General features: G+C 32.6%; 1 protein-coding gene across 1 annotated transcript in view; it reads left to right on the plus strand.

Moving 5' to 3' along the window:
- The window catches only part of LOC106464372 (dynein heavy chain 10, axonemal-like), a 125,092-nt gene that overhangs the window by 76,779 nt on the left and 34,944 nt on the right, over positions 1–13,369 (plus strand). The window contains 6 exon segments of the mRNA XM_013924509.2: positions 1,958–2,279; positions 4,483–4,808; positions 8,878–9,075; positions 9,637–9,870; positions 10,829–10,926; positions 11,994–12,186. Of these exon segments, the coding sequence (XP_013779963.2) occupies positions 1,958–2,279; positions 4,483–4,808; positions 8,878–9,075; positions 9,637–9,870; positions 10,829–10,926; positions 11,994–12,186 (1,371 nt within the window).

The raw sequence follows: 13,369 nt of genomic DNA on the forward strand, positions 1-13,369 counted from the left end.
AATAGCATGTTGGCCCACCTTTGGCCTTAATGATGGCTTCAATGTGTCATGGAAGACTGTCTACTAATTTCTGGTAGAAAGCTGGTATTGTGCTCCATTCCTCCTTTAAAGCATTATTAAGCTCCACTACTGAAGAGGGCCATCTTGGCCTTGCCCCAATTCTGCATTCCAGTTCATCCCAAAGATGTTATGTCAGGTTGAGGTCGGAGCTCTGTCCTGGCCACTGCAATGTTCTGATGTTATTCTCTTCAAACTACGCGTTCACAATCGTAGATTTGTGACATGGAGTATTATCATGTTGGAAGGTGTAATGGGCGATACCATAAAACTGCCACAAAGTAGGACACACAGAATTGTTCAGAACATCAATGTAGGACTCAGCATTCATGGATCCATGCACTATGACAAGTGTTACCCAGTCCATACCACGAGAAGCACCCACAGACCATGATACTGCCACTTCCAAGCTTCACTGTTGGGGGCAATACACTCAGGTAATAAGCATTCTCCAGGCATCCTTCATACCCAAACACATCCATCAGACTGAAAGAGCGTGTAGTGTGACTCGTTGCTCCACAGGACCAATTTCCATTGATCCACAGTCTAAGTTTGGTGTGCCTTGCCCCATGCCAATCAACCATGTGCATTTGTTTTTGTTATCAACGGCTTGTGGGCTGCAGCTCTTCCATGAAAATTTATGGCATGCAGCTCTCGATGTGTCATGGAAACACTTATAGAATTGCCTGTGGCTGTCCACATCTTCAAACACAGATTCTCTAGGGTCTGACAGCAAGATGAGGTAACCAGCCTTCTCGAGGTGCATCGGCTCCTGTTATACAGTATTTTATGCCTACATGGTCGTTTCTTGGGATCATCTCACCTGTGGACTTCCCATTTTTTCATCACATTGCCAATTGTCTACCTGGGAATGTTTAATTGTTGCGCACTATCCTGTACAGACATTTTTCCCAAATGACATCCAACTATTCTTCCCCTCTGAAACTATGTGAGCTCTATCCATGTACTCATCGTTAGGCGTACAAGTTCGAAATGACTTCCAAACGAACCACTGTTCTCCTTTATAGGCCAAACTATTTGCATATTTCATTGTCACACCCATTTTCCTGAGGTGTGTGTCCCATGACTTTTGGTAGGATAGTGTATATTCAAGAATTATGTACAGTCAGATGTTAAGAATTTGTTATAAAAATTACAATAGCTTTAAGCATCTGTAATTACATTCATTGTTATCTAAGTTATGTAACTTTAGATTTTATCTTCACACTACAGCAGCAGGTCTCAAACCTGGGCTGCGACAACAATTTGGGCCCAAAAAGACTATTACAATTACACCTGCTTTTGTTCTGGATTAAAAAGCTTTGAAAATCACCCTGTGAATGCACTGGTTGCTATGAGGCATACTTTGATTGCTATGTTATTTTAGGTGTTTTTTCTGGAGTGGCATTAATTTTTATGTCTCATAATCGGGTTACCTAGAACAAAAGTTCAAGCACTGCACTACAATGCCAAGGTTATCACATGTTATTGTACCTAATTTTTACAAAGTGGAAAATAAATTATATGTGTTTTTTTTTGGTAGTGGCTTAGTGGTTGTAACTGGCATATTTGTGCAGTATGTGTGAATATATACCAAAGGGAACATTGTTTACAAAAGCAAATAAAATAGTTAGCTCTCAGAAATAAAAAACATTAATATTAGCTCTGATATTTTTAAAAAATTAGCAAGTTTAAAACTAACTGTTAGCAGTTTTGCACTAGATGTTACATGTGTTAAGGGTAACATGAATGGTGTAAGAATCCAGAAAAAGCATGTGAAGTCTATTGGTAAACTAAAAAAGAAAAATACAAGAATAAATACTATTTACTGGTTATGAGAAATATTTTTATTATTTGATATTTTTCTTTAAAATTAATATGAATTGTATAATATTTTCAGATCCTGGAGGAATACAATGAACATTACTCTACAATGAATCTGGTTCTGTTTGATAATGCTGTGGAACATCTGACTCGAATCCACCGTGTGATCCGTATAGATCAAGGCCATGCCTTATTGGTTGGCGTTGGAGGTAGTGGGAAACAGAGTTTAACTCGCTTGGCTGCCTATGCAGCTGGATGTGAAGTGTTTGTAATTAAACTCAGTCGAGGTTATTCTGAGACAAATTTTCGAGAAGATCTGAAGGTTCTGTACAACATGTTGGGACTGGAGAATAAGAAAGTGGTGTTTCTCTTCTCTGATGCGCACGTCGTAGAAGAAGGTTAGTGGAAAAACATCTTCTCTAAGATGTTGACCTTAATATTCTACTTACTGGTGAATCAGAAGTTAGTAAACTCAGAGATGATCACATTATTGAATACACTGTTTGCAACACATTCATTATTTAGTCATTACATACAGGGAGATTTGCTCACAATATTCTAACTCCAGTTGTTTGAGCTCATAAAAATATAGGTATATGGTTTCCATAGGTTGGTAGGGAATGACTTACCTTTAGCTCACCTTGTAAATTGGATATATATATATATTAATGTATTTTAGATCATGTAACAGATATTTTTCTCATAAAGTTAATTAAATAACTTTTTATTTACCATGTTTACCCCATTCTTTAGATCATAACCTCAACTCTAAAATAAAATTTGTTCTTGCTTCTTTCAGTGAGGGTTTTGACAGTGGGTTAAGCTGGTTAAGATTTTGTCACCTCCTTCTAATTCTTTTTTGTATAACTAGTGAATATGCATAAGACACTTTTCTTACCTTTTTTTGGTCACCTGAAGCAGGACTTTGTCTAGAGTCTGAAATGTATTTCACTAGCCAAAAAGAAGGAGATGCATGGGAGAACTGTCATCCATCTTTTCTTTGTTTAGACAGTGTGAAACTACCTTTAATGTCACAGAAAATAAATTGCACAATAAACAGTATTGTTTCATTCTATCAACTGTGATAGTAATAATTTCTTATTCCTCTATGATCATATATAAGTTATTAAAGTCAACAACAGTTTAAGGGATGAAATGATTTTTTCGTTTATAGATCAATGTTTTATGTTTCTATGTCTCATAAAGTGGAGTACAAACATCGTTTATGAAAGGAATAAATTAAACAGCATGTAACAGCAGTTTTATTGCATAGGGTTGGCTGCACATTATTTGAATGTTTTGTATATTGCAAGCTGTGATGACAAAGATGTGAGTTATGTCACCATGAGTAACATTAAAAACCGATATATATTTGGTTCCTAACCATTTCAGAGTACAATGTTGAGTAAGGTAAACTTCTGACCGGACAGTTTAAGAGATCCCCCGATGAGTCAGCAATAATTCTTTAGAATTACAACACTAAAATCCAAGGCTCAATACCCCCTAATAAGGTAAAATAATCACTCCAAACAGTAACAAGTTATAGAGGTTTTCAAAGAGAACTATTTATACAAAAGATTGTTATATGACCTAACATTGAAGAGCACAACATTTAAAACAAGGAAGGCTATAATACTTTCCATGAAATAGGAAAAAAACTTGCAAAATAGTTTTTAGTACAAGAAGAAGCTCCAAAATCAGACCCCAAAGCAACACCCTCATTGGCAAAGTGAGAACTCTTTGATAGGAAAGAAAACAATTTGACCCCTAAATCCATTGCAGAAAAACTGGGCATATCACTTGGTACAAAGGCTTTCAAGTTCCAGCCACACATAGATATCAAGGACTGTTTTTATGAAAAAGAAACTGGAACCGCAACAATCCCATTTAACCACATATATCTCAGATCTTTTGATGTCTTTCCAGTTTCACATTTCTTCCTTTAATCTGCTTAAACATGGCCTTGAAATAGCCATTGTCCATGTTCAGTAGAGGGTCTGTGGAAAGATGATCAAGATGTGATATTTAAACATAACCCCCACCATTCTTTGCCGAAGCTCATTACAATAGAAAGTTCAGTGTCTTGCAATAGTTCATAATCATATCCATAAAAGACCGATGACTGAGAAAGTTGTTCAAATGGCAGCATGGGACCTGGAACATCATTCTTATAAAATGTAATTAACCAAGAAAAAATATACGAAAACAAGTTCACAACTCTTCATTAACTCAGCATTTTTAGGAGCAATAAAAGGTACATTTTTTAATTTTTTTGTCAGTTAAAGAAATCAACCAATAGGGCCATTTAATGTTTATTGGTTTAGAATTGACTTATGCTTTTAAAGATACAGCAAAGTTAACACTTGAGCTGAGAAATTTTGTTTTATTAAACCCGACTTCGTTTTTTTCTTTTTCTTTGCATAAAGTAACCATTAAAGAATAAAATTAGTTAAGGTTTCCATTTGAGACAGTAGTTTTGTGAGAAGAATATTAGAAGATAACCCTTACATGTATATTCCTTTAACCAGAATTTATGTTGGCTATAAAAACTGTATACATTTTCTGTTTTCAAGTGCTATTAATTATATTAAATTGTTGTAGGTTTCTTGGAGCTAATCAACAACATGCTGACATCTGGAATTGTACCTGCCCTTTTCTCTGATGAAGAAAAGGAAGTAATACTTAATCAGGTGCGAGATGAAGCCATCAAATCAGGGTTCGGTATTGCAAAGGAGCAGGTGTGGCAGTATTTTGTCAACAAATGTGCCAGCAATCTTCACATTGTTCTCGCCATGTCTCCCGTTGGAGATAAGCTTCGGACCCGTTGTCGAAACTTCCCTGGGTTAGTGAATAACACAAACATAGACTGGTTCACTGCGTGGCCTGAAGAGGCTTTGTTTGCTGTTGCAAGCGTCTTCTTGGCTGAAGTAAGTTTAACTACTACGTTTGTGTTTTCTGTATGATGATAAAGTTACATATTTGTATAGTCAAAGAAATTTCTGACTAACAGATATGTAATTATCCCAAGTGTAGTATTTGAGAGTTTAGTTGGACCACAAAAATGATAATTAATGTAAGTTTCTCAATTTTTATGTTGTTAACATCTTTATTAGTAAATTATGTAAAAATTGTATCTATGTTCTTATTTATAGAAATTTGGACATGTGTTCTTTTGTTTTGTTTGTCCAAGTACCCAGGAGATCCTAATACAAGTGAATGTTTGACATTTCAGTTGTAAATATTGTTATTTCTTCTCCTGTTTCAAGCAATGTGTAAATATTTTAACTAAATCAAAATTATAAAGACATTCAGAGTTGTACTTTAAAACTTACAATATCAGTTTAAACATAATAATGCTGATCCATGACTTAAGCATTATAATATCATTGAAAAGACTGAACTTAAAGGTCAAACATATAGATGTGAAAATAAATTTTGTTGTACACAATTTGTTCTAGTAAAGAGGCAAAAAATGTACATTTCTGGCTATTCTCTCACAGTGTAAAGATGTATTAATTATTATTTAAAATTGCTGTATCTAGTATAAGTTACATTATTTTATATTTTGTTTTGCTTTTTACCTATTCTGGACTTTCATGATTAACTGATAATTTTTAGTAGTCTTATATTTTTGTGTTTCTATTTAACTGCTTTTTATGTTGATAATGTTAACATTGCCCCACTGGTGGCTCAGTGGTAAGTCTGAGTGGGCTGAATACAGATAGCCCATGATGTAAATTTGTTCTTTACAACAAACAATGTTAGCATAATACCAAAATAGAATGAGTATAATAAATTGTTCTTAATGATTTTGTGGTAAACTAAGGTGTAATAGGTAAAATTAGTAAACAGGCGTGATTTTGGTTGCCTGGATCCTAGTTTTTTACAAATTGCTTGTGAGTAATAATAATTTTTAATGTACTCATTTCTGATGGCTTTAACTTTGATTAATTCAATCTATAAACTTCATTTGATATAACAGTACTAGTTTCTAAGATTCTCCTCTTTTTAGAATAAAAATGGTACAAAGTTTTTAAACACTTAACATTTAGAGATTGAAAATCATTATGTATGTCCCTGGATCAGATTCATTAATGAGGTTACCAAGTACATTGCCAAAATCTGTAAATATTGAGCAATAAAATGCTATTCTCAGTAAAATTTGGTATTGGAACAGAAAAGGTGACCAATAATGGTATTATGATTTTAGAATTGTAATGTGCAGGCAGGCATCTGATTATACTTACAAAGATAAAGCTATTTTATAAAAGACAAGCTAAGTTACCCCCTCCCCCCTTTTGTCTGGGTTATAAATCCAAAATATATGTGGGGGTGGATACTTTGATAAATATCAAAAATACTAACTTTCACACAATTTATTTATAACATAACATATTATTACTGTACTCATTATTATCTTAACAAAAGTTTTGTACAAGCTTTAAAACTCAATATGTATATGCAACATGATATACACTGTTTGATGGTTAGGGTGACTTTGTATTAAAAGATAGCAGCCAAAGTACTGGCGGTAAGGGGTGCTTTCTGTTACCTGCTTTCAACACCCACCTCTTAATGTCCTTCCCCACTGTTTCACGTTATTAATTAATTGACAGTCATTGGCCACAGAAATTGAAAGGTCACGGGTCAAGGTAGGAAGTGGGTATAACTACAAAAACTGCTCTTTATATCATGAGTTTATGTATTATTGCAATAGTAGCAGCCATATTTTTCATTGCATATCTCCATAGAGAGTGCTAGTGCATTCTCTCAGATATATATAAGATATTTGTGTGCCCTGCCCCCACACTGTATGTATGTTGTTTTACAGAAAATGTAATAAAAACATTTTGGGTATAAGGGCATGAATGTAGTCAATAAATGCTCAATAACAGCAATAATGGAGGCTGGAGAGGTTGTGAATCCCCCATTAACATGCCTTTTGTTCCTAACTGTCATCCCACAAAGTTTGGTTGAGATTGGCCCAGCAGCCTAGGAGTTGTTTGATAATGGACAAATAGACAGACACATAGATTTTTTTTGTGTGTGTGCTTTATACAGATAGATAGAATAGCTGCTTTCTTTTCTTTAATGCTTTTAGAAAATAATGCAGCATTTTGACAAAGCAAATGTCTTCTTAAACATTTATTGCAGAGCTTTGCTTTGAGATAATAGTTCTTTAATTTTGCCCTAAACACGAATTTCTATGAAATAGAAGGTATGTGAACACACTCATGACAAAAATGTTTGTGTTTTTGATGAGCCAGGTTTTGAGATAGTGTCTAATATTCATAATGACAAAAATGATATGCATACATATATCCATATATCCTTCTGAAACCTGAATGCTAAACATTCATGCAACTGCATTTGCTATAGGAATTAGTTGTATTAACTCTCTAAAATCGGGTATGATCAAAGTGCACGTCATGTCCGATTACAGATGTACATTCAAAGTTTAATTAAACAACTTTGTTTGAAAGTGCCAATAAACCTGGAATTATGATGTAGTTTATAATTAAAGTTTTAATATTACATGTTTTAATTTCAAAATGAAATATTTAATTCTTAGTGCTCGCATGTCTGTATCATATGATACTTCTTTGCTCATTTTTGATTTTCTTCTACCCCTATATGACCTCTTAACATTCTGTGGAACTTTACATTTATGCTGTGCTGATAAAGGTTTTTGCTATATGGAGAAATAAGCAATAAGGTGAAGACCACGTACCATGCCCTTTGTAGAACATCCTGCTTTCGAAAATTGTCATAAACATTTACTATTGGATTATTTGTGACCAATAGAAAGCAAAGATTTCAATTTACTGACAGCTACAGGGCCTCAAGCCCTTGAAATAAATATATTTGAACATTTTAGCATTGTTGTTTTTTTGTTTGCCACTGTTGAAGCTCTGCTTGACTAGGCATGAAATTATTTAAGCTGTTTCTAGATTAGTTAGAAAGCCATATAAATTATATTACTTTTTAGGACATTCTATTTTATGTGCATGGCAATATTTTTTATTCTAAATTGCATATGAGTTAAAAAAAAACATTTTTGAGACTACATTATCTTTACTAAGAATTAAGGCTAATCTTTGACATTAGCTTTTTTTCTATAAGTGCAAAAAGCACAAAAAAAAGACAAACTTTCAGACATAAGTACTCAGTTTCTTGGTTATTTATGTATATTTTTATTCATTGTTGTAAATGTAACTAAAATATAAAAATTAGAAATGTATTACGTTACATAAGTAAACTTCAATGAAATTACATAAACAAATTATTCATAATGAAAAATAGTGGCAACAAGAATGCTGAGCATGGTTGTTGTGTAATTTACCATGAGCATGCTGGTAAGTGAATCTCTTGTTTACACAAAACTGTCCAGCATAATAAATAGTTTTTGCTGTAATATGATAGAATCTAAGTTCAGTTGTGAAGAAAAAACTTTGGCTGCTAAATAAACATTGTCTTTTACAGTATGCAGTCATTCTAGAAAAAACATTTAATGATTTATATCTTTGTTACTTGGTGTTTACAAGGCCAATAAAATATAAAAGTTTTGCTGAAAGAAGACTTTTGGTATTCACACTTAGGAGGTTCTAGAGGTTATGCAATTGAAATTTGAAAACTGTAAGGTGAAATATATATTTTTATTCTTGTTAAGATACACTTACCATATTAAAAGTTATAGTATGTATATTTTTATGGTTACTGGTGGGTGCAAGGTTGGTCAAAATGATAGAGTCTGTATAGAATCATTTGATTGGCTTCCAACCATAATTTTTTGTGATCTTTTTCTACTTTTTACTATCAAGGGTCAAGTAGATCAAGAAAGATCTAAGTTAAAAATATTATTCATATTATTTATCACACATATGCTTATTTTTGTCATTTTGGGCACATTTTATTTCCCAACAGTCTGTATATTATAATTAACCAAGTGTGATAAGAGTGGAATAATCTTTTAAAAGAAGCTGTCTTTATCCATAGAATCAACAAATTCCAGAAGAACAAAGAGAAGCTGTGGTAAACCACGTTGTGATGGTGCATCAGTCTGTAACGGAATACAGTGTCCAGTTTCTCCAGAAACTTCGTCGTCAAAACTATGTTACACCTAAAAACTACTTGGATTTTATCAACAGTTATTTGAACCTCCTAACAGAAAAAGATGCCTTCATAACGAGTCAGGTACAACAGAGAAATGAATCATTTCAAGTAGTTTTTCAGAAAAAAAGGACCAAAAAATTCTAAATTAGGAGTTTTCAATTTTTATCTTGTTTTTTTTATTTTTACTTATTTTGTTTTATATTTTTTTTAGTTTATATATCCCATATTTGTTATTAATTAGTTGTTATTTACTTGAACTTATATTTTTTTTATTAATGTTTTAATGTGTCATCTAGTACTTAAGGTATTCTTCTTTTTTGTCTGTCCTTGAAAGGTTATGGTTATGTTAGGTGTTTGTTAACTTATTTTGGCAAATTTAATTATAAATCAAACCATTTTTAAAAAGAAAGAAAAGTGGAATTGAGAAAGAGAACTCACAAATTCAATTGTTTTTTTCAATAGAACACTATATTTGGTCGCCTGTCAGTCAAATTAAGGTGGCTGATACTCATTAGTTGTTTATTTTTCACAGTAGAATAAAATGAAAACAAAAGTTTCGGAAAAATAATCTGTAAGTCTGTGGTTACAATTTATATTTTAAATTTCATAACAGCTGTATTATACAATGATTTTGTTACATAGTGTGAGCGACTAATGGGAGGCCTAAACAAGATTCAGGAGGCAAGAATTCAAATCAGTTCCTTGCGTGAGAGACTGGATGTCCAGCAAGTGGCTGTACGAGAAAAAACTGTTGCTTGTGAAAAATTGTTAAAAGAGATTTCTGTGGGTACGAAACGGGCCCAGGACAAGCAACAGTATGCTCTCACCAAGAGTAAAGACATCGAAGAACAGAGTGTTCTAATTCAAGCTGAGAAGGTAAATCATGAAGATATGATTTTTTAATTTCATGGGCAGATTATCATTTTATAAGTATTTTGAAAGTACCTTTGAAAAAATCAGGAATAATATTACAAGCAAAACTGTATAAGAAATTTGTAATAATGTTATATACATTGTTCTGTTTTGAAGGTTGAACAACAACCTTCAATATTTCATATTAATAAGAATTAAAAATACTGAAGAATTTATATGTTTTCTTAAAATTTGGAAAATGTAATGGAAACACTAAATTATTGTACACAGAAACGTTTTAGTTTTACAATCGTGCAACTGGTGTTTATTGTATTGTGTTTTAGCATCTTATTTTAAGGTCACATCTAATTAAGATTGTATGTTAATCAGATAAGTATATTTCTGAATATACAGAGTGTCTCTAAAGTTTGTATTCATGGCCATTCTATTATTTATAATTGATATTTATTTATTTTTCAGATAAATGAAAGTATAAATAATGGGTGACTATACAGATCACGAGAAAGTGTGTATGGTATATATATGTATGGGAATTGAACAATTGTTAAATAAAGATCAATAGTAAATTCTACCTATGGATATGGACCTTTGAAACATCATATATATTTGCATTCTTTATATAGGGGAAGGAGTGAACACATGTGTATGTGTTACTTGTTTGTGATAGATCTAATCCCAACTATGAATCAACTATTAACATTTGGTGTGGAATAAAAATAAGAACAAATAGGTTTGCAATTTGACAGTTAGTCACGATAATAACCTTAAAATGTTTTATTACGATTAACGAGTTCAACTTGATTTTAAAATACAGTGTTAATTGTTTGTAGCCATATATATTATAGGTAATATATGTAATGAGTATAGTCTGTAGGGAATAAGAAAAGAGAGATTATATAAATAGCATCATAAAGTTTTTAAAACACCTACTGTTGCTATACTGTATATTTCTGTGTTTTAGCATGAAGCTGAGGCAGCTTTAGCAGAAGCCTTACCAGTACTTGAGGCAGCAAGAGTAGCTTTGGAGGATCTTGACAAGTCTGACGTCACAGAGATACGGTTAAATTCATTTTGTTTCTCATTTACTAGGTTAAAAACGTCAAGGTGTGGTATTACACAAATATTACATGGTGAAGAGAAGGAAGATGAGTCAAAAATGTGTTATTATTTGTTTATTTGTTGTTAAGCACAAAACTACGCAATGGGACAAAGACACACCCCCCCAATGAAAGAATAGACCATTCCAAGCTTTTACTTGTTGTTAAACAAATGTTTAAACAACTCTATTCAATTCATATTCATGTTATTTCTGTTTCACATACAGGAAAACTAATTATGTTGATGAATAATACAAATTTTTATGTTAATAGTCTTTTACTTTGAAGGTTCTCATACTAATTTCTAAAACTCCCACAATAGAAATTAATTTATATTCCAGCATGCTTACAAACTTAATGTTTCTCTTCTGAGTAACATAAGAATGCTCTTATAGACACTTGTAAAAACTCTTCTTGCTCACATATTTCTGTATTTCAAATTATACAAGTGTTTAGCTTGAGTTATTTTTTTCTGTGTTGGATCATGATGGTATATTTATTAGACTAGCATTTTATTCATTGTTGGAGTTTAAATCTTTTCTTCTGTTTCATAATCACTGAATTTTCTTAAGAACTCAAAAGGCAAAGTGAATCCTTTTAATAACTTTATTTCAGATCATTTATCAAAATTAAGCAGCACAGTTGTTCCAGTATAGGCTACGTAATAGTAAATAATAGTAAAGTAATAGGGAAAAATTATTTTATACCTGTCTGTTTCCAACTGTAATATAAAAAAATAACGTAAACAAGTTGAATCTGTTGAAACTCATGTAAGATCATTTTAAACCACTTGACTATTTCAGTCATCAAGCATATCTTCATGTACACAATCCTGTCCTTTAATATAAACCATAAATAAAGAATAAATTTTTACAAGAGATTTATTTGATTTCTATTAACCCTACAATGTATCAGTGTTTAACAGTATTTAAAACACACATTTTGTTTCTGTAACATTTTTTTCTTAAAGAATGACTTCTTCATAAAAGGTGGATAGTATGAATATCTCTAAAAGTCTCACTCCAATAGATCCTTTGCAACTCCTCCGAAACCAGTCCAGATTGTGTCAGAGTGTATTGTTGTTCTGCGGGGAATAAAGGAGGTATCATGGAAGTCTGCTAAGGCTGTGATGTCTGAAGCCAACTTCTTGAGAAGCTTAATGGATATGGATGTTGATAGTATCTCAGCAGCTCAAGTAACCACTGTCAAAAAACAGTTAAAGGTAAGAAATATTATCATTTCTGAATTGTACACTTAAATTTATATAAAATTATTTATCTAGCTGCATTCAGATTGCTTTAGTTTTGTTTTTTACCTATACTTTTCGTGAGCGTAAAATTTATACAAATGTGAAGTGAATATGAAGTATGAAATTGAAAAATGAATATTTATTTCTTTTGAATTTCTAAACCGTAATTACAGAGTTCACGATGAGTTGCGCTATACCTCTTAACTCTCAATCAGACTTATGTACTCAATTTGTAAACGACTTTTTTACACCATGTGCAAAGACATTAACACATTTTTGCAAGGAAATTGAATATTAATCAAGTCAAAGGTCACACAAAAATTGCTCTTCATGACAAGAAAAAAACAGATGTAAAATTTTTTATACTGGCTAAAGTAATTGTAGTACAACAGTTTAAAAAGTAGGAAAATTTTCTCATATGAAATAATAATACTCTTTTAACTATTGTATACAGTAAATAGTAGTTTTGTATGGTGTTTCTCACACCTCCAAATTCTGTTGGAGGTGAGTATCTGGGAGTATGACTGGCGTCCTAGTTCGGACACCGGGTGACCATGTTTCGGTATAACGGGGATTCGAACCCACAACCCTCAGATTGCGAGTCGAGTGCCCTAACCATCTGGCCATGCTGGGCTACATACAGTAAAATACATTCTTTATTAAACCCCATACAAAAATTACAGGAAATAGGATTAAAATGTATTTTGAAGATGTTTGCTAATATTTGCTAATAAACTATTACTGAATAGGCATCTTTTCTGTCTTGCTGGTGCTACACAGAAAATAGGCATCAAACTGTTGAGCTAAAGTTTGTAATGTTTATATTGTTTTTATTATTTAATCAGTTTATCCTTAGACCTGTTGCATTAATGTTTTACCTCCCAGTGGCTCAGTGGTAAATTTGAGGACTTATATGCTAGACATTGAGGTTCAATAATAATGGTGGGCACAGCACAACTTTGTGTCTATAAGAGAAAAATAGGGCCAGGTGGTTAGGGCACTCGACTCACAATCTGAGGGTCGCGGGTTCGATTCCCCGTCATACACCAAACATGCTCGCCCTTTCAGCCATGGGGGCATTATAATGTGACTGTCAATCCTACTATTCGTTGATAAAAGAGTAGCCCAAGAGTTGACAGTGGGTGGTGATGACTAG

Source organism: Limulus polyphemus, unplaced genomic scaffold (assembly GCF_000517525.1).
Source record: "Limulus polyphemus unplaced genomic scaffold, Limulus_polyphemus-2.1.2 Scaffold1632, whole genome shotgun sequence".
Classification (NCBI taxonomy): Eukaryota; Metazoa; Arthropoda; class Merostomata; order Xiphosura; family Limulidae; genus Limulus; species Limulus polyphemus.